Raw genomic sequence first — 26,837 nt, forward strand, 5'->3', positions numbered from 1 at the left:
TTAATTGGTCAAGCATAGAAGTAAGAGAGTTTCTTCTCCAGAAAGACTTTTTTAGATGAAGTATCTCTTAGGAAAAACAAAACAACGAGAAAAATAGAGATGGGTTCTAAAATTCTCTCCCAGGATGGTTGTGGCTGTGAGGCCACCATAGGCAAAGGCTGCTGTGTGTGTGTGTGTGTGTGTGTGTGTGTGTGTGTATGTGTGCGCGCTGCTTTGCTATTGCTCTTTGGAATATCCCACCTGGAAGGGTTATGTAACACTGAAAACTGGTGTATGCACTGAATGGTGCCTCTTTGGCAAGTGGGCAGGTTACTGTGGTCATGCAGGCCTGACCAACTCCCTGCCCACTTTCTGTGCTGGCATCAGGCCATTCTCTCTAGGCCATACTGCAAGGGATGGAGGGCTTTAGGAAATAGAATAGGATCCCTCAGCCCCTCTGAGGAGTCAGGTGAATGTCAGGGCTAGAAAAGTCCTATAAGAGGTCATTTAGTCCAAACTTCTCATTTGGCAAATGAGAAAACTATAGCCCAAGACAGAAGTGACTGGTGCTTCCAAACTAGTTAGTGGCAGAACTCTTCACCCGGTGCTCTTGATAAATGTGGTGATGTACCCAAAGAACCCACAGGACTGCTCTACGAGTGTGCAGGGCCAAACGTACAGCTAGTTACAGAGGTTTAGGGGACCCAGGGACATCTCTCTGCCTTCCACAATATCTTGCCTATGCCAGATATCCTGAAATTAGGGATTCCTTGGGTACTTCAAGATTATACCCTTGTTAAAATGTAAACTATCTGAGGACAGGAGAAAAACAACATATTTAGCCATATAAGCCTTTTATACTTCAGCTTGAGTTTATCTGAGCCATGTCTGAGAACAGGTTTGATAAGGGAGGAGGTCGCCATGGTTGACCAAGGGCCAGGTCAAGAGGCTCAGAAGGAGTTGAAGGGCCCATGAAGGGGGCTGTCCAGTACCTACATGATCTTTATCACTGCTATATTTTGCGTGGAGTTGGAACTGCCTTGCCTGAACCTGCCAAGCATAGGGGAGGAAACTGGGCACTCCCTCCTTGGCTTGTCTTGGAAAAGTAATTATCTGAGCCGTAGAAGGGGTACTGTCCCACTGAGCTTCATGTATAAAGTCAGAAGGCGGAAATTTAAGGGGCACCCTGGTGCTTGGTAACCTCTTTTGATTCTTTCTAGCACCTAAAATAATATTTCGGAAGAAAAAAATTCACACAACTCTTTTGGGGTTAGCTATGGAGCAGGAAGATGTGGGCAGGAAGGGCTAGCAGATAGTAGAGGCTGGTGCTGCATGGACCTGAGGAGAATGGGGGATGAGTGGCTAAGCCAGCATCTAGGAGGTATTTGATAAACACTGCTGAATGAATAAACTCTTAGTGTGTATGGCTCAGGCAAGCTCATAGGTAGTTGAATTGAGGGAGAGGGGTCAGTGGGAAAGAGAGAGGTCAGCTGGTCGGAGGCCCCACTGGGCAAATAAGTTATGCTTAGGCCCAATAGCAGTTTCTGCAGCTGAGCATGTGTGAAAAGCTGGATCAGCTCTTAAGGCTGTTTGGCGAGTGACAGGATGTGGGTGCTCCTCCCAGCTAACAGATCCTACCCTCACTCTATCCATGTGAGCCCTCCTCTCTTTCTGTGTCTGCCTCTGACAACTCCAGTCCTCAGCCTGGGAAGCTGCATTATTAAGCATGACAAAGAACTTGAGTGTTTTATCTCAGACACACACACACACACCACAAAAAACACAGCCTTGTCAGCAGGTTGAACTAGTAACGTGTAATGGGTCTATGATAGTGGGAGGGAAAGGAAGCTTAAAATGTGGCCATGTCTCTACGTAGAAAGAGACACAGTGAGCTGGATATTGGGATCACCCTCTGGCCTGGAAACGCAGCAAAACCCAACACCCAGACTCTATCTAGCCTTTCCTCCCTATTTCTCTATCAGGCAGCGTCAGCTCTGTTCAGGGAAATGTTAGGACACTGCCTGGAGGTGGGCGGATGTGAGTGGGGTTGTGTATGGTATGGATGTATTTGGGGGACTGAGTGGATACAGCTGCGCATGGGTGAGTGCATTACTGACTTGGGCTGGGGAGACTGATGTCACCCACACCATGCAGAAGGTGTGTGGGCCTCACAGCAAAGCTCAGCACAGGTTTTCTTCCTGCTTCCCCATTGCACCCTGGTCTGTCACCCTGTTAGGACTTGGGGTTCCTTCTTCTTTCTCTGCATGGCTTGTTTCATTTCCTTGGCAGGCCAGTTCCTTCTGGGTCTTTTCCTCTACAAAATGGGGTGAGTCTACAGTGCCTGGCTCTAGTCTTTCTCTGTCTCAAGGAGGTCTGGGGATCAAGGGATTTGCAGTCTCCGGAGGCTGTAAGCTCCTGGGAAGAAGGCTATCTGGAGGGTGGACGGGTGCAGAGGTGGGACTCTCTATTGAGCTATTATGTTTCGAAGCTCATTAACTGGGCAGTGGGAAGATGCCGCAGATGCAGGGAAGACTGCAGTGTGGGGTTTCTCTGCACCTGATTTGGCCTAGCTGGGCCATGGCCTTGCACCACATGACCTCTCAGGGATCTGGATAGGTCAGGTCAAACCGCTGTCTCCCTGCCCACAGTGAGGAATGCACCCCACATGCCAGGCAGGGAGGCAAGGTAATCCCATAATTTCTTGATAAATGATTTGAATTGACCACGCTATTCGTTCAACACATCCACTCAACATAATGATTTTTTAAAAACTGCAACAGCCACAAAAATAGTTGGGAACCTCTTGCCTGTGTCTAGTTTCAGTGATTCCTGTGCACAGCCTGGGCTTTACAAACAGATGCCAGAATGCTTCCAAACTGGCTATTTGCCATCTTTGACATTCTTGGAGCTACTTAGCTCATATGATCCCATCAGGGAAGGCCATAGGGAATTTCAGGGACAGATAAGGAAGACACTTTCCTTCCAAGCAGCTGGTCTCCACCAAGAAGCCAGGGCTTCCCGAGTTCTGTGCCCACCTTCACAGAAGCCAAGTGTAAGCTTGGAGCACCCCTCTCCCTTTCTAGGCCATTAGGAACAATCACTTTTTGCCCCTCTCCCCCCTCAGCTGACCAAGCCTGCGGCAAAGCAGAGCTGTTTAGAGGTTGCTGCAGCAGGAAGGACCCAGCTTAGATGTGAAAAGTGATTTCCAAATGATAAGAGCCTTAGGAAGGGAGCTCAGGATGGGGGACCAAGAGAGAATGAATTCACTTGTCCTTTCAGGGGAGAGAAAGGGAAAAAAAGGAGAGTGAGAGGGGGAAGAGGGTGAGGAGGAGAAACAGACACCTGTGGGCCAGAAGTATGGCGGCCTTGCAGGTCTGCAAGGATGACGTGAATTCTGCAGGGCCTTCCAGCTCTAAATACCCCAGGATTTTCTGCGGGGCCCCTTCAGGTCATTGCTGCTGAAAATCTGGGAGCAGCTAGAACGTAGAGATTAGGGTCGAACGCTCTCCCCACCTGGGGTCCCCTCTCCCGCCTCCGCCCCCAATCTCGCTCCGAAAGCCTGGGGAAAGCCCTTCCTCCTCCGCGTTCCGGGGGCTCCTCGGCGGCAGGGAACGCCGAGTCGGGCTTGCTGCTGCGTGGGCGGCCGGAGCTGCTGACGCGCAGAATGGAGCCTCCCAGGCCTCGCCCTCCTCCGCCAACGCCGCGGCGGGCCCACAGCTGGGGGACGCCGCGCCCCCGCCGTCCCGCGCCCCCGCGCCCCCGCCGGGGAGGCGGCGCTGAGTCACGGCGCGGGCAGCGCGGCCCGGGCGCCGTCCCCGCCTCGAGTCACACCGGGGCGCTCGGGCTCCGGCCGCGGCGGGGGCGCGCGGGGGCGGGAAGGAGAGGGAGGACGCGGCGCCTCCGGCGGGGGCCCGATTCGCCGTGCTCTCCCGGCCCCGGCGTGAGGCGAGCTCCCGACCGTGGCTGATTCCCTGCATCTTTCTCCGCCCCGGCGCCCTCGCCGGCTCCTCCGGGGCGCACGCCGCCCGCCCACGGCGTCTGTGAGCACCCGGCGCCGCCGCCGCCCCTGCCCCCCTTTCCCTCCTCCTTCCAGGAGCCGGGGAGGGAAGGGGCTCCGTGCTGCGTCACCGCCGGCCCTGCGGCTCCTGCCGCCGCCGAGCCTGGGATCCCGGAGGCCTCCTGGATCACCACCGGTTCAGCCTCCACGCAGGCTGCTCCCCAGGGTGCGGGCCTTCTGGGCTGACGTGCGCTCCCGCCGCCCCCGCCCCCGCCCCCATCTCCCCCCTCTCCCCCGCCCCCACGCAGGCCCAGCCCAGGCTGCTGTGAGTGGATTCCCTTTGAAGAAGGTGGGAGACCACACGGCTAAGAAGGTCGGGGACCAGGATGGTGCCACCGAGGTCGTCTCAGTGTCCACCTTCCATAGCCTTCCTTGTTCCCAAGACATCTTTGCGAGAAAAGCCCAGCTCTTAGTACCCCCCTATTTGTATTTTAATTTGTTGGATCACATGATCTTAAAATTCTAAGCCAACCTAGGATGAAGCATAATAGTTCAAGTGTGACACAAGGTTTGAATCCTGACTCGGTCATGTATCATATTTACCGTGTGACCTTGATCAGTGACAGGCTTGGTTTTCTTATCTGTAAAATGGGCATACAATTTGTACTAACCTGGTAGGATTGCTGTGGAAATTAAAGAGGTAATGCCAGCAAAACACCAAGTAAGGCAAGCGCACAGTAAGGACTCCAACTAGCGTAGTTGCTATTATTTTGGGATCCTTCTGGCAAGAACTGGGCCAGAACGTGCTTTTGACGGTAGAGCACATTTCCTTACCTTCCTGTGTCTTCCAGAGGACTCAGAATAGAACTCCTCTTTTCCTCTTTGGCAGCTCCTCAAATATTTGAAGACAGTCATACCTCCTTCCTGGTCTTTCTGTCCACTATCTCCCCACCCCTAGTCTTTTTTTCTTTCTTTCTTTTCTTTTCTTTTCTTTTTTTTTTCTTTAAGGGGAACAAACCTAAGCCCACCACTTCCCGCTGTTGTGGCTTTGTGGGTTGCTGTGCCTTCTTATCACTGCTCTCCTGACACAGGAGCCAGAAGGAGCCCTTCTATGCAGGGGGTATGGCCACACCACCCCTTAACCTCCTGCCTCAGCTAGGCAAATTCTGACCCAGCCTGGCTTTGAATGGTGATTGGTGCTGAGGAACCCACTTGGTGCCTCACACCAAGAAGGGTCAGGTCAGCTAAAGCCCCTGGGTGCTAGGGTCTTTCCTCATTCAGGGTTTAGGAATCTGGAGAAGGGCTGCGTGTAAATGAATAAACTGGACATGAAATATAAATTTGGGAGGCATTTTGGGGGAGCCAGGGGAGGCTCAGCTTTAGTGACTAAGCTCTCTGAATCTCAGGACCCAAGGCTCTTTAGTCATACATTTTTCCCTTTAGCAAAGCAGATATAGCTATCAAAGGTAGGATTTGATAAACAGTAAAGGAGCATCAGGTTGGGGGAATTGCCTTTGGCTATTCCAGCAGCAGGTAACAACATGCAGATTTTCAGCCCTGCTGAAAGAGTACACTCAACCTTTTGAGGACTTCTGCATTTATTATGACCTGCTGGACTCAGCATCCAGGACCCAGGCTCCTTCCACTTGAAGGACTGTTCTCTGACTCCAGGCCCCTATAGTTTTGCAGGTGGCTTGCAGTGTAACATAAAAAATAAAATAAAATAAAAATGCAGAACTGTTTATAAGGACCTATTGGTTTTTATTTTGTCAATCTGGTTGTGTTATTTTAAAAATTTAATTCACTCTTTTCAAGTAGGTAATCTATTGACATAGTACAAAATTTACAAAATGCAAGAGTTTACAATGAAGAGTATTTCCCCACCCATTTTGAACCCACTCACCCCCACTAACATCCCACTAATATGTTAGCAATTTCTCATGTATCTTTCCAGGGAATTCTTTATACATTTAAGTGTGTATGTGCATGCATACACACATGTATTTTCTTTTACACAAATGGTAGCATATTTTACACTGTACCTCACCTTGCTTCCCCGCACTAATAATCCATCTTTATTGTTGAGAATATTACAGATGTTCCCCTTTTCCCCCCATTGCCTCCTTCCACCCAGTTCCCACCCCACCCCTTCACCACCCCACTGTCTGTGTCCATAGGTAAGATCTTTGGTTAATCTCTTCCCACTCCCACTCCCCCTTTCCCCTGAGATATGTCAGTCTGTTCTATGCTTCCATGCCTCTGATTATATTTTATTCATCAGTTTATTTTGTTCATTAGATTTCTTGTTCATTTATTTTGATTTTTAGATTAATTGTTGGTAGATATATATGTGTTACCATTTTATTGTTTATATTTTTTAATCTCTTCTTAAAGATACCCTTCAACATTTTAAGTAATACTGATTTGGTGGTGATGAACTCCATTCGTTTTTTTCTTGTTTGTGAAGATCTTATCCTTTATCTGACCCTCAATTCTAAATGAGAGCTTCTTTTGGATAGAGTAATCTTGATTGTAGGACCTTACTAACCACCACTTTGAATATTTCTTGCCATTCCCTTCTGGCCTGTCTAGTTTCTGTTGAGAAATCAGCTGACAGTCATGTGGGTACTGCCTTGAAGGTAACTGTTTTTCTCTTGCTGCTTTTAAGATTCTCTCTTTGTATTTAACACTTGTATTTTAATTATGATGTGTCTTGGTATGGGCCTCTTAGGGTTCCTCTTGTTTGGGACTCTATGTGCTTCCTGGAGTTATAAGTCTATTTCTTTCACCAGGTAGGGGAAGTTTTCTGCCTTTTTTTTTTTCAAATAGGTTTTCAGTATCTTGCTTTCTCTTCTCCTTCTGACAATCCCATGATGCAAATATTGGTATGCTTGAAGTTATCCCACAGTCTTCATATGCTATCTTAATATTTTTGGATTATTTTTTTCTTTTTGCTCTTCTGGTTGAGTGTTTTTTGCTTCCTCATATTACAAAATGTTGATTTGCTTCTCTGAATCATCTACACTACTGTTGAATCCTTGTAAATTATCCTTTATATCAGTTACTGTTTGATTAATTTCTGACTGTTCCTTTTTGTGTCTTTGACATCCTCACTGGAACCTTGAAAGTCTCATGAAGATCCCTGAGTAACCTTATAACCCTGGTTTTGAATTTTGTATCCAGTAGTTTGCTTACTTCCATATCTTTTATTTGTGACATGTTTTTTGTCTCTGCATTTTGGCTACTTCCCTGTGTTTGTTTCTATGTATTAGGTAGAGCTGCTATGGCTTCTGGAATTGGTAGAGCGGCCTTGTGTAGTAGGTGTCCTGTAGGGACGAGTGGCTCAGCCTCCCCAGTCACCTCAGTTGGTCACTCCAGGTGTGTTTCTGTGTGGGCTGTGTGCACAATCTTGTAGTTGAGCCACCATCCATCTTCAGAAAAATAACTGCCTCATTCTTTTTAATAGCTGCAAAGTATTTCTTTAATCGGCTGTGAATCTAGGTTCTTTCTCTTTATCTACTGAGAGTTTGGAAGGCTTGCCTCTATGTGATCGTTGGGGGTGGGCTTTTCTGAGGATCCAGGGGTGAGAGTGGGCAAACATTATCAAAGGGCTCCATTTGAACTTGGCCCTGCAACTGCGGACTTGATGCTTCAGTGTCCTATAGGTAAATTACAGTAGAAATAAGATTGATGGAGTGTGCTTCCCAGCCTGGAAACTTTTTAACACTTCTAGCTTGGCTCACTTTTGTTCCCTGGGGTTGGGGGAGCTGCCAGGGTGTTATAATCTGGTTCAAAACAAGTTGAAGGGGAGTGCCCTAAACCCATCTCTTCAGGAAGTTTTCCTGAACTGATTTGAGAAATAAACTGAGATTCTCATAACCTCTCCCCCTACTTACCACCCAAAGCTGAGCATACTTCAGTCCTAAGAATGAAATTAGTTATTTATTCCTGTGACTTAAAAGTGCTTGTTTTCTTCTCTCGGTAAGTTCACGTTCATAGCACCTGTATCTTTTCTTTCACTTGACAAATATTGATGGATTGTCTTCTATGTACCAGTTACTGTTCCAGGCACTGGGTACAGCAGTGAACCCCACATCCCCAAATCCCTGCATGAAGCTTACAGACAAAACATAAGCGAGATTAATAATAAACACATATAGTACACTTGATGGGCTAAGTGCTCTAGAGAAAAATAGAGAGTGGGCCATGGGAATCCAGGGATTTGCGATTTCAAACAGGTTGTGCTGAGAAGGCCTCACTGAGAAGATAGTGCCTGAGCGAAGACCTGGGGAGGAGAGTTATCTGCATTGGGAGGAACTTTCCGGGTGGAGGCCACAGCCAGCACATAGGCCCAGCACAGGAGCCTGTCTGGTTGGTCCAGTAAGACAGCAGAAGAAGTGCAAAGAGAACAGTCTGAGGCCAAATCAGAGCTATCAATGGGGTGTAGGGGAGGGATGGAGAAGGCAGGGATGCAGCAAAGCTTGTAGAGATTCTCAGCTGGGATTTCCACATTCACTAGGCAGTGTTTAGAAATGTGTGGGGATATTTAAGTTGTCACAATGACAGGCAGGGTTAAAGAGGAGGGCCTAGGTACTTTCATGATAGCATCTTTGACATCTTTGCTGTGGCATTTTTGCTGCAAACATTTTTGCCATACAACTATTGCCTGAAAGGTAATTATGCTGTAAAAAATATAAAATAACTGTTTGACAGTTTCTTTTGTTTTTTGTTGGGGTGAGATGTGAGATTGGTCAGGTTGGTTTCATTTTTCCATTGAGGAAATGGTGGAGAAAACAGTTACATATAATGGTGTTTTAAAATAGTTAACAGTGCCCAGCTGGTATGGCTCAGTGGTTGAGCATCGACCCATGAACCAAGAGTTCGCTGGTTTGATTCCTGCCAGGGCATATGCCCGGGTTGTGGGCTCAATCCCAAGTAGGGGGTGTGCAGAAGACAGCCAATCAATGACGTTCTCTCTCATCGATGTTCCTATCTCTCTATCCCTCTCCCCCCTCTCTCTAAAAATATCAATAAAAACATTTAAATAAATAAATAAAATAGGTAGCATTGCTCTAGCTGGTTTGGCTCAGCAGTTAGAGTGTTGGCCTGTGGACTGAAGGGTCATGGGTTTGATTCTGATCAAGGGTATGTACCTCAGTGGCAGGCTTGATCCCTGGCCCTGGTTAAGGCACATCTGGGAGGCAACCAGTCAATGTGTCTCTCTCACATACATGTTTTTCTCTGTGTGTCTCTTCCCTTCTAAAATAATATTAATAAGAGAGTTAGCATTTCTTCCACATGAAGATTTTTGCCCCAAGAGTTCACTGGTTTCTTGTTTTGAAACACACTACACTGGAAAGAGAAAGGCACTGAGGGGCCTCTTTTAGGGCACAGAGTTTAATCCACATTTCCTGTAGAATAAAGATGGTGCTTAGATACAACCAAAATATAAAAGCATTTGTTTGCACAGTATTATCATGAATCTACATACATCTAAATGTATTCAAATATTCTGTATTTTACAATAAAGTCTTTTTTATTTTGTTACTCATTTTTAATGTCCCTCTATTTGTTGTGAATTTATCTTTTTTTTTTTTCCAGCAAAATTGTCTCACAGCCAATTAGTTATGGGATGAAAATGTTTGCAGGGAATATGTTTGTGGCATAGATGCTATAGTGAAACAGTACCAGGCACATTCGGGGAAAGTGGTGCTTTATGGACATTGAGAGCACAAGGGCTGTGTTAAACCTATATGGTCCTATAGATAGGCTAGTAGAAGAATTTTTCTGCCCCAAATAAGTGTTTCTTGTTGAGAAACACTGGTAGGGCCTCGGAGTCTGTTGTGAAGAGTTTTGCATGTAGTTAAGACAATTGGATAGTGTGAGCAGAAAATGCTTAAGAGAACTTCAGATGCTCGATTGAGTTTGGGTTGAGAATAGACTGAAGGTAGAAGAAAGCCAGAAGCAGAGAGATTGGATAGGGGGTTGTTGCAAAGTCCATATAAGAGAAGGAAGTAGCAGTTGAAGCAACAGTAATTCCTTGGGGGTTAATGTGGGATGTGAGAGAAAAAGGAGGAGTTGAGAGTGATTTGAAGAGTTTGGGTCAAAGTTATTGGAAAGATGAGTTGGGGGAGTCTATGGGGAGGAAGATAAGGGTATGTGCCAGTTATATGCAAATACTACATATATGTGACTTTTGAGCATTCACAGATTTTGGTATCTGGGGGGCGGGATTCTGGAACCAATCTCCTGCAGATACCAAAGGACAAGTGTATATTCAGAACCTATGTGCATTTTTATGAGAGCTCTGGATGTGAGGTGTACATATTAAGGAGTGTATGTACACCAAGAAGCATGTGTATATGTTTATATATATATTAATATTTGCACATCCAAACAGGAATAAAAAGCATGTTGAATGCTAGCATGTAGGTGGTTTACCAGAACTAAGAGATATTTCTGTAGGCATGTGAGTTGAGTGGGTATGCATGACTCATTGTCCACTGAGCAGGTGGGTAGGAGGTTGGTTGGAACTGTGAGATCAGGGTTTGGCTGGATGAGATTTTTATGTTTTTGTTTAACTCCAAGAGTCTGCCTGTGCTATGGAGGGCAAGATCAATCCTCTTCCATTCACAACCCAATGGCCACCTCCCCTGCAGATGCCTGCTGTGGGCTTTAGTGGCGTAAAGAGAGTAGGTGCTGGGGGCACCATGCAGCAAGGAAGGGCATGGGCTAGAGTCTCAGCTATGTGTTATCAGGAGGTCATCAAACCTTGCTCATCAGTCAAGTGGTATTAATATTAACATTAATTATTATAATATATTAGAGGCCCAGTGCACAAAATTTGTGCATGGGTAGGGTTCCTAGGCTTGGCTGGCAATCAGAGCCAATCTGTGGAGCGACCAGTGGGACAATTGGGGTGAAGGGGCCCTGCTGGCACCTTCCTTGGCTGGCCTGGAGTCTGAGGTCTGGGGGCTGCTCCTGCATTGAATATCTGCCCCCTGGTGGTCAGTGCACATCATAGTGACCAGTGGTTCTGCCAGTCAGTCTATTTACATATTAGGCTTTTATTATATAGGATAATAATATTACTACCATTTTCCATAAATCGGAACTACTGCACAAATGTAGTCATTATTATTTATCAGGATTTATCTTCGCTATCCCTGGAAAAGCAATGCATGCTCACCATTGATTAAGGGTGTGGGAGTGATGCCATGTACTCTGGCATCCTGAGGTAGGCCACAGTGTGAAGCAGCCTCTGAGGCTGCATGGGCCAGATGGCCTTGATCTGTCCTCTCAAGCTGGCTTTGCCCAGCAGCCAGGTACCCACCTGCCAGGTAATAAAGAGATCTCTTGTGAAGGAAGCTGGCAAAGGGCAGCCAAGCTCCAGTCCTGTCATTCACACTGAGCCACCCCTGCCTGGTGCTGGCATCCTCCTGGCTGCCTTCAAAGGTCTTGGACTTTACACAAATAGGCTTGAGCTAGGAAACTAAATGGCTCTGAGGTTGCTGGCAGTGCTACCCAATGGGCAGGAAGGGGAGAGGGCAGCATGCAGTGTGGAGACTGAGGCTGAGCTGGGGTGGTGAGTGTGGTGAGGAGGAGCTGGGGGCCTCCTGACACTCTCGAGTTATAGGCTCAGTTTCCTGGTCTGATTAAGCTTCCCCAAGACTGCCAGGTTGATGCCAAAGCTGTATGATATTAAGCAAGTGTCTTGGTCTCTCTGAGTCTCCTCATCTTTAAAATGAGGATTAAAATGAGTGAATGTATAGAAAGGGCTTGCACATATGATGATAGGGTTTCTGTGGTACATACTTGGGCTTTTTCCATGCATGTGCCTGTTTCATGCATGTGCTTGTTTAGTTCCCATTTCTCTCCAGCATCCTCAGAAATAAAGACTTATTCACGCATTGAGTTGATAAATGGTACCTACTGCCATGAGCCAGGCTACATCTGCACTGGATGTAGACATGAATTGGTCACAGTCATGGCTCTGTCCTGGAAAGCTCACTCTAGTATAGGGAGGTGCAACATGCATACTGACATTGGCAATACGATGTTTTAGCCTGTGCGTGTTGCAGAGAGGCTGCTGTGGGAGTCCGGAGGTGCATGCTTCCAGCCTGGGCAGGGGCAGGAGCAGGGGCAGGAGGGGGGGCATGGCATGAGCGAGGGAAGACTTTGCAGGGGAATTGTCTTTGGCTGGGCCCTGAAGAGTAGGCAGAATTGGGAGATTTGGAGATTGGAGCAGCCAGGGATCTCTGACTGAGGCTTCCATCCACTTTAGCCTGTTTCCTAATCATAAAATTCAAACATAGGTAGAAGCTGTGCCATCCGCATAGCATTGTTGAGAGGCTTTTGAGTACTCACCTCCAAGGCTGAGGGCGAGGAACTCTGGGTTTAGGAGCAGCAGGGGCGGACTAGGCCTGGCACAGTTCTAAGCACTTTAGATATATCTGCTCATTCAATCCTCACAATCACACTTGGAGGTAAATGCTAACAGTACCCTATTTTACAGGTAAGGAAACTGAGGCTCAGGCAGACCAAGTGTTAACTAAAAACGGCTTTGAACACTGGACTTCCTGTGCCCCATACCAGTACATGTTCCAGATGTTCTATGTTGCCCTGCTGTGTACTAATATTGTATACTAAGCATGACATGGATTATATTGTTGGACCTTCACAGCAACTCTATGAGGTAGTTTCTTTTATGACCTCCCCTTCATAGCTGGGGAAACTGAGGCTGAAGAAGGTCAGATAATCTAAGATTCCAGAGCCATCCCAGTGGCTAGTGGACTTCACAGATAAGGGCATAGGCTCAGAGAGCTCAGGTGACGACCCCCAAACCGCACAGCTAGATCTCTCTAGAATTTGAACCCAGGCTTCTTGTTTGGCCCACTGTACACCAGAGCCTCTTCTGTGGGTGCAGAATAATGTGGGGGCTGGGTCCTGGCTTGGGTTCAATTCCTACCTCAGCCTCTACTTAGCAGTGTGCCTTTGACCTTGTTACTAAATTCCATTACTCATCTGTAAAACTCTTACGTTATAGTTGCTGTATGTCAGGTTCCTGGCAGGCAGTAAGTGTGCTCAGTAAGTAATTGGACAAGCAAGCAATTATGGTGTGTTCATTGTCTTCTGAGCTCTGTAGGGAGACACGGTGGGGGAGATATGATCTTTTCTGAGGGTAAAGGGTGCCCCGGCACCTTGTTAAGGAATTGTGAACAGGGGATTGGGGCCCACTGTTTGCAGTTTGAATAGACCCACTTCCTTCCCCTCAGCCTCAGTTTTCTTATCTGCAAAAAGGGAATACTGGCAACATTGATACTGACCTTACAGGGCTAATAGGTGTCAGTTATATCTGATGCAGAAATGTCTCTCCCTGAAGCAGCTTATAGTCTAGTTGGGGAGACAGGCCAACAACTATAATCCACTATGAGATGCATCATAAAGCACCCCAACTTAGTGTCTTCCAACCATCCCAGAACTTACACATCAGTAAGTATCTGCTTTGATTAGAAATCTGCTCGTTATCCATGGCAGAAATCCACATAGCATCAGCTGGAGAGGCTTGACTAAGGCTGGAAGATTCGGTTTCAGGATGGCCATCGAATGGCTGGTGAGCTGTGGTGGTTGCTCCTTCCCACAGGCACCTCCCTGTGAACTTGTTTGGGCTCCTCTCCGCGTGGTGGCTGATTTCCTCCTGTTTCCATGAAAGCAAGGAAGCGCAGGCAGAGCACTTCCCCTGAAGCCAAGGGAGGAAGGTTACAAGAAAGAAGGTTTGCCCAATCAATAACGACAGAAAAGTTCATTAGGAACTGACAAATTCCACTGGGTTGGGCAACTAGATCCTTGGGGACTTTCCCAGTGAAAATTCTGGGGGGAAGAACTGCATTCCAGCAAGTTGGCTGATCAAGATGGAAGAAGTCCCTGAACACAGACATCTCTTCCTAAAAGGCTGGCTGAAGAACGACGGGAAGAGCTGTAGGGGAAAACAGTAGTTTGGGATGAGAGATTTGAGCATATTTATATGCTGAAGAGAAAAGGCACTGAAGACAGTAAGGAACAAAGGATGAAGAGCGGGAGAGACTGGATGGGGCTTGGAGAAGAGGGAGCACCTCTTCCCTGAGATCAAAGGGAGAGAGGCAAGATGGGCAGATATAAGATATTAATAACAGCTGACATTTATTAAGCATTTACTGTGTGCCAACTTCTATTAAGTGCTTTACACGTTTTAACTCATTTTATCCTCACAACAACACTGTAAAGTCCTGTTACTAATCCCATTTTACTGATGAGGAAACCAAGGCAGAATTTGTACAGAGGAGGTGGGTAGGAGTGCTTAAGGGGCCTTCCTCCAGGCAATGAGAAAGAGAGGGCAGTGCGCCACTGCCTGAAGGGCAGCCAGCAGCTCCTCCCCAAGAGGAGCTGTGATTGGCTGAGATCTAGGGAGCTACAGTAGCTGCAGTAGCAGGGTTTTTGGTTAGAAGAATACTTTCCCAGTTGTTTTGTGTGGTTTTTTTTTTTTTTTTTTTTTAACAAAAAACAACAAGGAAATTTTATCTCCAACTTAAACCCAATGGGCATCCCTAGTAGATAAAACAGATCAAACCAGAGCTGATGGGTTGCAGTGTAAGGTTCTATGCCCTGCCCTCCCTCTCCACTTTCCTCTGACCTCAGAGAACCCCCTGGGGCAGCGCCTGGGGCGGTGGGGCTCCTGAGAACACAGGAGAGAAACTCAGGGTACCACGAGATCAAAGGCGCTCTCTTCATATGAACATCTGAAGAGCCTACAGCGTGTTTTCAGGGAAAGGCTCTCTGAAAAGGAGAGGCAGGAACTCTCCCCTGGAGTCTGTAACCTTCTGTTCGTTGGGGGCATGGACTAGGTGACCTTTAAAACTCACCCAAAGGAAAGTGAGCAGAGAATGAAAGAAGCAAACCCAGGTGAGGGTGAGGTCCCCGAGGAGATTTCAGACTTTGTCAGGACTGAACAATGAACGTTGAGCCCGGTTGTCCTCTGGACCTGGATGCCACCAGGTGGTGTTTTCTGTTGCTAGAACAGCTGTAATCATCAGCCTTGTTAAGATCTTTCCAAAACTTTCCATGGAAGACCGTATAGTGGCAGATTTTACCAATGAGGGAAGGAAATCTACCCTCGCAGCCCCCAGGTCTGCCTGGAGGAGGGGGTGGGACTAGAGAGCAGGACTTTAAGATGACATCCTCGGAGGTCTCTGCTGAGTTCATGGTGGCAAAGACTAATAATATCAGTAACAGTCATGATAAGGTTTTGCATCTATGCAGGGTTTATTATGTTTCTCCAGAGGCAGTTTCACATTCAAAGTCTTACTGAGTCCCCACAACTCAAAGTGAAAGAAAAAAAGTGAAAGAAACCAGGCAGGAATAAGAGCCCCATTTACCATGACTGGCCCGACACTCCTGAGGGCCAGCAGTGGTGGAGTGGGGCGGGGTCTCTGTCCTCAGCACTGTTACTCCTGCACTTCCAGGGACTCTCAGCCCCTAGCTCTGGTCCACATTTTCCCCATTCAGCCATCCCAACCCCTGATTTTCTCATTGTCCTAGTTTCTGGCCTCCTGGACTCTTTTGGCTCAGTCATGAGCCATCTGGTCTCTGAAAATCCAATCTAGCAGTTGGAAGGAAGGGAAAATACAGTGTTTTTCCCTGCTGCTTGGAGGGGGGTTAATAATTAGGTGATCTAGGGAGAAATGGGAGGAGGGAAGTTAGAACAGAAATTTTTCTAAAGCCGCTGAAACCAGTTTGGCTCAATGGATAGAGCGTTGGCTTGGGGACTGAAGGGTCCCGGGTTCGATTCCAGTCAAGGACATGTACCTTGGTTGCAGGCATATCCCCAGTAGGGGGTGTGCAAGAGGCAGCTGATTGATGACTCTCTCTCATTGATGTTTCTATCTCTCTCCCTTCCTCTCTGTACAAAATCAATACAATATATTAAAAAAATTTTTTTTTCTAAAGCCTCTCGGAGTATTAAGAAGTGAGAAGGGGAAGAAAAAGATTTTGGTCTTTTAAAAATGTCAGTTGTATTAAGATACAATTATATATAATAAAATTTACCCATTTTTAAGTGTATCATTTGATAAGTTCTTACAAATGTCTACAGTTGTGAACTATGATCTCAATCAAGTGATAGAACCTTTCCATCACCCCAAATGACCCCTTTTTCCCTTTTGCAGTTTGACCCCGCACCTTATACCAAATGAAACTGATCTGCTTTCTATCACTATAGTTTTTTTTCTATTTTAGAATGTTCTATAAATGGAATCATAGACTTTTGTGTCTAGCTTCCTTCACTTAGTATAATGCTTTTGAAATTCATCCACAAAGAGGCATGCATGTGTAGCTCATCCCTTTTTATTGCTCACTAGTATTCCATTGTATAGATGTACTACAATTTTATTATTTACCAGTTAATGTTGCTGTTTTATAACATCAGTCTTTATTTTGTTGATACTAATTCTTTGGCATCCATTTAGAATGCGCCATCCATATGTGTGCAGGATATATCCCTCATTTAATTTACAGGCAATGCTTGGTGTGCGTGTTTGTGCAATCCTTGTATTAACTCCGGACCAGCTCCCTCTCACTCCTACTCTCCTGGCAGGCTCAGGTGCTCACAGGTGGGAACCACGCATTTCAGTCATACAACTCAAGAAATAAATATTCAAACCAAAGCACTGATGTTTAACTTCTTAGTTTTAGTTTGTTTTATTGTGGTAAGAACTTTGTTAAGATCTTCCCTCTTAACAAACTTTAAGTGTATAATACTTAAATTGTTAACCAGAGACACAATGTTGTACAGCAGATCTCGAGAACTTCTTCGTCTTGCATAGCTGTAAGTTTATGCCCATTGATTAGCAGTTTCTCATTTTCCCCTCTCCCCTAACCTCTGGTAACCGCCATTCTAGTCTTTGATTCTATGAGTGTGACTATTTTAGATATTTCGTATCAGTGGGATGATGTAGTATTTGTCCTTTGTGACTGGTTTATTTTGCTGAGTATGTATTAAAATTTTATTCATATGATGACATATTGGAGGATTTCCATTTTTAAGGCTGAATAACATTCTATTGAATGCATATACTTTTTAAAAAATTAATTCATCCATCAATGGACATTTAGGTTGTTTGTGAATCTTGGCTATTGTGAACAGTGGTGCAATGATCCTGTAGTGCTAATATCTCTTCGAGATCCTGATTTTAAATAAATACTCAGAAGTGGGATTTCTGGATCATATGGTAGTTCTATTTAAAAAATATATATATATATATTTTATTGATTTTTTTTACAGAGAGGAAGGGAGAGGGATAGAGAGCTAGAAACATCGATGAGAGAGAGACATCGATCAGCTGCCTCCTGCACACCCCCTACTGGGGATGTGCCCACAACCAATGTACATGCCCTTGACCAGAATCGAACCTGGGACCGTTCAGTCCGCAGACCGACGCTCTATCCACTGAGCCAAACCGGGTTCGGCAAGGTAGTTCTATTTTTAATTTTTGAGGAACCACCATACTGTTTTTCCATAGCACTATTTTGCATTCCCAGCAACAGTGTTCAAGGGTTCCAATTTCTTCACATCCTTGCCAACACATGTTGTCTTTTGTTTATTTATTTTCATAATATCAATAGTCATCCTGGTTTTGATTTGCATTGCCCTGATGAGCAGTGACTTTGAGCATATTTTCATACACCCATTGATCATGTGTATGTCTTCTTTGGACAAGTGTTTACTTGAGTCTTTAGGTCATCTATAGTTATGAAAGCCCAAGCTTTTGCCAAGACTATTTGATCATTTGGCCAGTAGCTATGATGTGCGCTAACCACTAGGGGTCAGATGCTCAATGCATAGGCATGGAAACATGGAACAGATTGATGAATCTCAGGGGATGGAGGGAAGGGGGAAGGGCGGGAAGAGATTAACCAAAGATCTTACATGCATCCTAGAGGCACAGTGCATGGATTTATGCACCAGTGGGATCCCTCAGCCTGGCCTGTGGGGATCAGGCCGAAACCAGCAGTCCAACATCCCTCAAGGTGTCTCAGATTACAAGAAGTTGCAGGCCAGGCTAAGGGACCCCGGCCTCTAGTATAAAATAATAGTAAATGTCAACAATAATTTAAAAATGAAATTTAAGAAAGAATTATTTGTTTTTCTTAATAGTTCTTTTAAAAAGAAAAAAATTTAAATTTTTGATGAAGTCTAATTTATGAAATTTTTCTTTTATGATTTGTGCTTTTCATTTCCTACCTAGGAAATCTCTGCATAAACTAAAGTCCCAGATTTTATTCCATGTTTTCTTTTAGCAGTTTTATAGTTTTGTCTGAATGGTGGTTTTTGTTGTTGTTGTTGTTGATTTTAGAGAGAGGAAAGGAGAGGGAGAGAGATATAAATGTCAATGAGGATAGAGAATCATTAATCAGCTGCCCCTCCTTCACACACCCTACTGGGGTTTGAGTCTGACCTGCTAGGGAATCCAACCACGACCTCCTATTTCATAGGTTGATGCACAACCACTGAGCCACACTAGCAGGGTTATCTGTTGTTTTTTAAATCTATAATCTATTTTGTATTAATTTTTATACATGGGGCAAGGCATGGGTTAAAGTCTTTTTTTTTTTTTTTTTTTTTTTTTTTTTTGCTCATGGAGATCCAATTGCTTTAGCACTGCTAAAAAGGTTATCATTTTCCTTTTAATTATCTTGGTACTTTTACCAAGAACCAATACAAGTTAAATACTTTCTATTTCCAGCCCCTCTATTTGATTCAATCACTCTGCATGTCTGTTCTTATGCCAACACCAAACTGTCTTTATTTTGGTAGTTTCGTTGTAAATCTTGAAAGCACACAGTGTGTCTTTCAAGTTGTTCTTGTTTTTCAAAGTTGTTTTGTAGATTTAACCTCTCCCTCCTAACCCTAACCCTAATCCTAAATCCTAACCCTAACCCTAACCCTAACCCTAACTCTAACCCTAACCCCACCTCCTGTAATAGCAATGATTTCTGAGGAAATGAGGGTACCTTTTTCTCCTATTCATCATGTTTAAACAGAGAAGGCTTCTTAGAGGAGGTGAAAAAATTAAGAGAAAGTGCGGGGGGGTGTGGGGGGGGAAGGAACTCAGTCTTCAGGCTCTTCCCAGCACTAGTGATGGTGGTACCAGGACAAATGGGGGTGAGGAGGTGACTGGAAATGATTTCAAGTTTCTCCCTTTTATTGGAGTTCAAGACAGCGCCTGTAGAGACAGACATTCCCTGACTGCTTCCTGTCAAAGACTGGGGGTTAATCTGATTTCTTCTACTTGGTGAAGGGGAGGGTTGTTGTTTTTTTCCTTCAGAGTTGCCTCACTAGGCTCCTGGCTTTTCCTCCTTGATTCTCCTCCTGGGAGTTCCCTTTTCTATCCCTCTGCCAGTTTCACCCAGGCAGGACTGCACACATCATCAGTTCCTCTAAACAACTCAAGTGTTCTCAAGGCCTTGCAAGTGGAATCCTGAGCCTCAAACTAAATATAGATGTGGGAGTTAGAGGTGCGCAGCCCCCATAGTTGCTGACTGTCCCTGGCAGAGCTGCAATCAGCTCCTTGTAGCACTGTTTTCTTCCCCTTCCTGCCACCACCTGGCCCTGCAGGTCTCAGCAGCACCACCACTCTCTTCCCAGCTTTCTAGCTAAGAAAAAGGGTCCTTTTCTGGCTGAGCCTGAGGTTCCCCTCGGCTTTCAGGTCCACAATACCTTCTTCGAGGACCCTTAACCCCCATCTTACTTGGGTGATGTCTGAAATTCCCTGAGCCAGCTGCTCCTCGCTGTGCTCCTCTCCTCCCCAGCCCACCCCCAGCATGACCAGGGAATGGCCACACATCACTTTCCTCTCTGTGGGTCTGGGCTGCCCCAGATTTAGGTTTCACCACATCCACCTTCAATCCAGCTATCTCTCAATATTCATCAGATGGGGCACTTGAGACCACTAAAACCAGAAAGAACTGGATTTTGCCTAAAATCATGGGCCCTAGAATTAAGAATCCAAGTAACAAACTTTTGGCCTAAATACCACAAACCTTCCTCCTTTGGAATTTCAAGAGCTAAGAACTCAGAATGGGCCATCTGCCTTCTTCAGAAGGGCTCTTCCATTGCCTAAATCCTTGGGTCCCCTCCAGCTCCAGAATTCCCAAGGGCCACAGCCTTAAGGCTGTGAACCCCACAGACTACAATGTGGATGATGCCCCCAGAACAGTGCAACATGGGGGCCCTGAGAGAGCCCTTCCAGTCTCATTCTCAGGGGTGAGCTGAGAGTTATATGATTCTGAAGCCCGACTGGGATTTAGGCTCTCCTACCAACCAGTTGTGTGACCTTAGGCAAGTCACTTACCTCTTTTGAGTCTTGGTTTTCTCAGTTGTAAAAAAAAAATAAATAAAAAAAAATAAAGGGAGGGGGGACTATAAAACATACCCTAAAAGTTGTCATAAGGAATAAAGCACATGTTGAATGTATAATATTTCATCAGCAGTACAAACTCACTATGCCTCAGTTTCCTTATCTGCATAGTGATGAGAAAGTTTTGTTGGATGTTTTGCGAGAATTAACAACTTAATACATGGAAAGTGCTTAGAATTATATGTGCCATATAGTAAACATAAAGTGGTAAAATACAATTATTAGTCCTGTCAGTGTGGGTCAGTGGTTGAGCATTGACCTATGAACCAGAAGGTCTTGGTTTGATTCCAGGTCCTGACATGTCCGGGTTATGTGGACACTATCCACAATGGAGGTGGCGTGTAGGAGGCAGCCAATAAATGATATTCTCTCATCATTGATGTTTCTCTCTCTCCCTCTTCCTTCCTCTTTGAAATCAAGAAAAACACACAAAAAAATATTCAATTATTAGCATCAATTTTGCCTCCTGTACTTGCCCTGGCTGGGGATGGAACCTCCAAGCTAGGTATGTGCCCTGACTGGTAACCTAACCCACAACCTTCGGGTACATAGGATGATACTCCAACCAACTGAGCCATACTGGTCAGGGCTCTCATTTTGTTTTTAATGGCAATTAATTCTTTGGGTCCCTTTGTTAGGTATTTCCTTTGGGATGGAGGGAAGGGGAGTCTGAAAGGCTAAAAGCAATATTCAGCCAATTTAAGCTAAGACTTGCCCAGGTCAGGGCACTCGGACCATGACCTTGGGTAGGAGAGGTGGCCAGACTGGTCAGAGAAGGCAGAATAGGACTTATAAGTCATCATGAACGAAACCCCTAGTGAAGGCAAAAAGAGAGGTTCCACACCAGGTTTAGGAGGCCCATGGGACAGGAGGTAGATAGAGGAGAAACTGGAGAAGAGCTGAAGGCAAGCTTCTCCTCTCAGTTGGACTGTCCTGAGGAACCCCATTAGCATGAACGGCAAAAGAGAGTACAACCCCAATAACACTGCATCCCAAGCCTGAGGTGTGGACGGACTTGGGGACATTCAGGCTTATGTTATCCATTGCATAGGTCAACACAGCTGAGTCTGGAGACCTGGGAAAACCATCTGGAGCCTACCTCAGTGCCTGGTCTGAGGAGCAGCTCTCAGCCCTGGGAGGATGCTTCTCAGAAATGGGCAGGATCAAACAGCTTGTGATGGTGTCTGTGTGTATTCTCTTTCCTGAAATGCGAGTGTGGTGGATGGTGAACCAGCTGTGCCTCTTTGCCTAGGCTCTCAGGGATTTTGCCAAAATTCTGAACCTGCTCTGGGGCAGAGGTGCACTTGGCAGTAGGAACTGGGGTGAAGGGGTTGGTTCTCTGCTTTAACTACACACCTGGGTCTACCGCTCCATTGTTTGGCCTCTGAGCCCATCTGCCTTGTCTCCTCCTTCCCCCTTTTCTCATGCCAGGTGGCCCTCAGGGTATCACAAGACAATTATCTAAAGGCTCTGATTTGCCCCAAAATGCCTGGGCTGGATGGGAATGGTAGGGTTGACTGGAAGATGGAACTTTGGTCTGGAAACAACTGTAGACAAATCACTCCCCCAACTCTAGGCCTCATCCTTCTCAATTGTAAAATGAGGGGTCAGATTCAATTATTGCTTCATTGCCCTTTAAAAAAGTTATGTTAGTTGTAGTAAATATTAATCTATAATCTATAGGTTATCCATAATCTATAATTACTAATCTATTAAATTAATAAAAATCTAATATAAAATTGCTCCTGCTTCATTATGAAGTGACATTAATATTTGTATTGGTTCCTGACACTTGCTAGTCCTTGTTCAGGTACATTTCAATTTTTATGTATTTATAGTAATAGCATAAGTAGGAATTTATATTTAACATTTTCAATTAACATTACACCATTTTTTCCTTTTCCTTTTTATACCTACACTCCCCCCCCATTCTAATCTTGCTGAGATAACCAATGTTAATAGCTTAGTTATGAATGCATTCGTATATGAATACAGCACAATGTACAGAATTTGCATTTGGGGGAAAGGGGTTAATATTTATTTTACAAAACTATATAATTTCTCTGCAACATTCATTTCTCATTTAGCCATATATTGTGGAAATCAAACCAGGCCAAGAGCTATAATTCCATAGTATGGATAAAGCTACAAGTTTACTCAACCACCATTCCCTGATTGATTGGGATTCGGGTTATTTCCAGTGGTTTATTTCTCTCCCCTCCATGCCCATTCACCCCATCCTATAAAAATAAGGGTCCTTGACATATTTATACTGGAAGATGCTAAATCTGGCTATCCTCATGGAAGAAAATACTGTTAAAACCTACCCTAGACAAAAATAAATTCCAGAAAGACTGCATATTTAAATGAGAAAATAAAACAAGGGAAGATAAAGAAGTAACCTTAGGGATATAGGTTATTTTTACCTCCCACCTCATCCTGTAAAAATAAGGCTGCCACAACATTTTCTACAAATACCTTCATAAATGGGTACTTGCTTATCTAGGGTATAAAATTCCAGAGGTGGGATTCCAGAGGACCTGTGTTCTTTTTAATTTCCACATCTACACAGGCAGTGGATGAGGGCATCTCTCGCCCCACATCCTCACCAGCACTTGCACTCATTAGTCCTTTTCGTGTTTGCCAGTCTGGGGGATGGGAAATAGTTTCTCAGGTTTCCCTTAATTGGCATTTGCCTGTTTACTATAAGGTGGAGCATCTTTCCATATAGTCACCAGCTCTTTGGATCTCCTCTTGTGTCAACTGGAATTCATATCCTTTGCCCATATATTTTTACTGGGTTTGTCTTTACACTATGAATTTGCGGGAATTCGAAGTAGGATATTAACGTGCTTTCTGTCACATGAGTTTCAAATATATTTTCCCATTCTGTCATTTTTATTTTGATTTAATAGGGTATCTTTTTTCATACTAGATGTTTTTATTTTGTGTAGTCAGACATGTTTATCTTTTTTCGACTGGTTTTTTAGTTTCCTGTTTTATTTTAAGCCTCCTTAACGCATAGGCTATATTCCTCAGGTTCCTTCTTTATCTTCCCTTGTTTTATTTTCTCATTTAAACATGCAGTCTCTCTGGAATTTATTTTTGTCTAAGGTAGGCTTCAACAGTATTTTCTTCCATGAGGATAGCCAGATTTAGCAGTTTCCAGTACAGACTGGCTTTGGACAAAGTGTCCTGAAGCTAAAGAAGTTTAAAAATCCCTTTCAGGTGATCTTTCGGGACCTTTCCAGGTCTGACATTCTCTGACTCCATAACGCCCAGTACAGCAACTGCTTGGTAAGAGAGAGAAGGCAATGGATAGTATCACTTATAAAAAAAAAAGTAATTTCAATATTAAACTCCAAGTTGGCTCAAAGTGTATATTAGAACCGCAGCATTTTAGAGGTGAAAGAGACCTGGGAAATTATGTAGTCTAATTGCTCTGCTGGGAACCTATAACAAGTCCTGGTGCCACCCCGCCTCACCCGCCCCTGAGCCAGGCGAGACCAAGTGAGTTAGTCCTTAGGGGTAGGGTCCAGGCAGGGATCAATTTTAAATTTCCTGGTGATTCTAATAAGCAGCCAGAGTTGAGAACCACTTCTCTAGTTCATCTCCCTTATTTCACCAATGAATAAACTGAGACCCAAAAGAGGTGAACTAGGTGTCACACAGCTGGCTAGCTGCACTGGAGCCCAGGTCTCTGCTTCCTGGATTGCTTTTCCATCCGTGTCAAACAAATCCATCAAGCACCATACCTTGGATTTTCAGCTGGCAACACTAAGGCCTCTGTGTGAGTGCTTTGTACCTTTGCATATGATCAGCTTTGAAATGTTTACTGTATGCAGTTCTGTGCATCACAGGTGGGTAGATGAGTTCTGCCTTGCCGGCCCTTAGTGGGGAATAGGGTAATAAAGAACTATGATGATAATAAAAGACAGAGGAAACAAATTGCTCCTACAACTGGAGGAGCCTACTGAGGGGAGGGAGGTGCAGAAGGTGGAAGAGTTCCCTTGGCAGGAAGTCAGGGGCACTGTAAGCAGGAGGTGGTGTTTGCATTGGGCCTCAATGGCAGAGCATCCTTGCTGGCAACTTTAGTGACACAGGGGTAAGGTTTCAGGGCAGGAAGGCCTTGGTGTGAGAGAGCTGTGCCGGGCCCAGCCTGTCCAGGCCGAGCTCTGACCTTCTTCCTCTGCTCTGCCCTCAGGAATGAGACCGTGCTGCACCAGTTCTGCTGCCCAGCCGCCGATGCCGAGCAGAAGCCCTCCTGCGCAGACCCTGCCTCCCAAAGGTGAGAAGTCATTGGTGGATGGTCCTCCCCTCCCCACCCACAGTCCTTCCCCTCGGAGCAAAGCACACACCACCGCACCATTTGGTCTCTTCCTGGAGTCTTGTGCTGTTTGTTTTTACTTCCTTCCTCGTACTTCCATTTCTCGTTGCCTCCTCTGGACCCCAGATGAGCCATTCCCTACCTTTGAGGTCATTATACCCTTTCCTATACTGCTCCCCTCTAAGTGACCTATGTAGGTCACATTTTTAAACATCAGGGAAATAAAGGTGGCTGTAATTACAGAGCACAATAGCTGCTTAACCAATGAGAGTTCCCACTGTCCTCTTAGATCAGATATTTCCATTTGTCTTCCTGATCTTTCTCCTTCCATAAGGAAGTCAAGATGGCTGATTTTAATTTCAGGGATTTTTCAACCTTCAATGAGTTATCTGACAACTTGGGAAGGAAGGCAAGTACTAGTGAAAAGTCGAGATTTGGTGTCACTGTCCCAAGCTTTCTCCTTCATCTTGTTTTGGGTTATTCAGATGCCCTCTTTCTTCCTGTCTCCTTCCCTTGTGTTCTCTCTCCATCATGCTTTCATCTTTCTCCTCCCACATTCATCTATCTGGCTGCCCTGCTGCTCCTCCATTCCCCTCCTCCCCGCCCACATCAGTTTCTGCACCCTCTCATCTTGATGTGTGTGCTGTCAGTCTCTGTCCCTTATTCCACTTCATTTTCTTCTCTTTCCCACCAATTTTTCCTGTCTCACAGTCCTGCATATTTCTCTTGTTCTTTACTTCACTCAGTCATGATCCTTCGATTTGAGACAAAAAACTTGCCCCAGGTACAGTCTCCTGTTGTCAGAATGAATTTGGGCAAGTGACATAACTCCCCTGGGCCTCAGTTTCCACATCAGTATAATGAAGGGGTTGGTCTGTCTAGAAAAATGACATTTACATGTAACCTCACTGAGCTTCTCACCTGCTTAAGAGAATAAGACCAGGCAGATTTTATAAGCCCTGTCTTACCTGAGAGGTGAGTGAGCTCAGAGCACTTATGGGATTGGCCCACAGTCCCACAGCCAGTAAGTACCGACGCCCAGATGCACACTGACGGGGTTTGACTCCCTGCTTGCCACTTCCAGGTTTAAGATTTAACAATCCCATCATCATTCCCTTTCTTCCTTGGAAAATAACTATTAATAGATAATAATCGGAGATGATGGCTATCGAACTTAAGGACAGAAAACACCCCACTGGAAGGCGTTACTGCTCATTTCCCTTAAAGAAGTCAGAGGGGCTGGGCATGAGGCAGGACTCTGAGGAGGGAACCAGGGCAGTGGGGCCACAGTAACGCCTCCAGACCCTTCAGTCCGGGTCTTCGGGAGGCATGGTGTTCCCTGCAGCCAACCACGTTAGAGGGCAGAAGGCAAAGGGAAGGACCAGGCTCTGTGCCATGCCTGGTAGTCTCTGTGCCATGTTCTGTGCCGGGACACAGGACAACGAAGGCCACTTGGATTCCCGGGAGCTCCCCATCTAGCGGGACACCGCAATGCCTCCAAGTGGGAAATGGCTCACCTAGAAACCGGAAGGAAGAAGAGAAATGAAAGAATGCGAAAGTGGAGAGAAAGGAGAGAGGACAGAGGGTGGAGTGGTGTGAGAGTGGTCTGGGAGGAAAGAAATAGGGGGCCCTGGCTTCTTCCATGAGCTGTCACTGTTCAGAGATATGTCTGAGTCTTCTTCCTAAAAATGTCCTCCCTGGCAGCGAAGGAGAAGCAAGGAAAGCTGTGTAGTCTGCCTCCCCCTCCATCAGTCCAACTTACTTCAGCGGACAGGTAATTGTTGCTCCCTGAGCACCAGGCATTGGTGAGGACGGGTAACTTCATATCCTCACAAAGTCGGTGCCAGGGGCCCCAGCAACAGAAATCTTCCCTTGACTTTTCCCTGGTCCTTCCTCTCTCTCACACTCACCCCTCCCACTCTTCCACGTGCTAACACTCTTCTGCTAGACCCACCCTGCAGTCTGGCTCCTGGGAGGAAGGGGTGGGAGAGAGGCCGGTATACGTGGAGGCAGGGAAGGGTGCTGCCCCTCATGGGACCTGGGCTCCAAGGGAAGAGGGTTATTTTCTAAGATTCGGGGTGGG

At 45.6% G+C, this 26,837-nt stretch overlaps 1 protein-coding gene across 6 annotated transcripts in view; it reads left to right on the forward strand.

The window, feature by feature from the left end:
• The window catches only part of IQSEC3 (IQ motif and Sec7 domain ArfGEF 3), a 104,930-nt gene that overhangs the window by 8,262 nt on the left and 69,831 nt on the right, over positions 1 to 26,837 (forward strand). For all 6 annotated transcript variants that reach the window (XM_045588368.1, XM_036458026.2, XM_036458027.2 and 3 more), the window contains exon 2: positions 24,632 to 24,715. In XM_045588368.1, the coding sequence (XP_045444324.1) occupies positions 24,632 to 24,715 (84 nt within the window). The remainder of the gene's footprint in view (positions 1 to 24,631; positions 24,716 to 26,837) is intronic.

Source organism: Pipistrellus kuhlii, unplaced genomic scaffold, assembly GCF_014108245.1.
Source record: "Pipistrellus kuhlii isolate mPipKuh1 unplaced genomic scaffold, mPipKuh1.p scaffold_m20_p_3, whole genome shotgun sequence".
NCBI classification, from domain to species: domain Eukaryota; kingdom Metazoa; phylum Chordata; class Mammalia; order Chiroptera; family Vespertilionidae; genus Pipistrellus; species Pipistrellus kuhlii.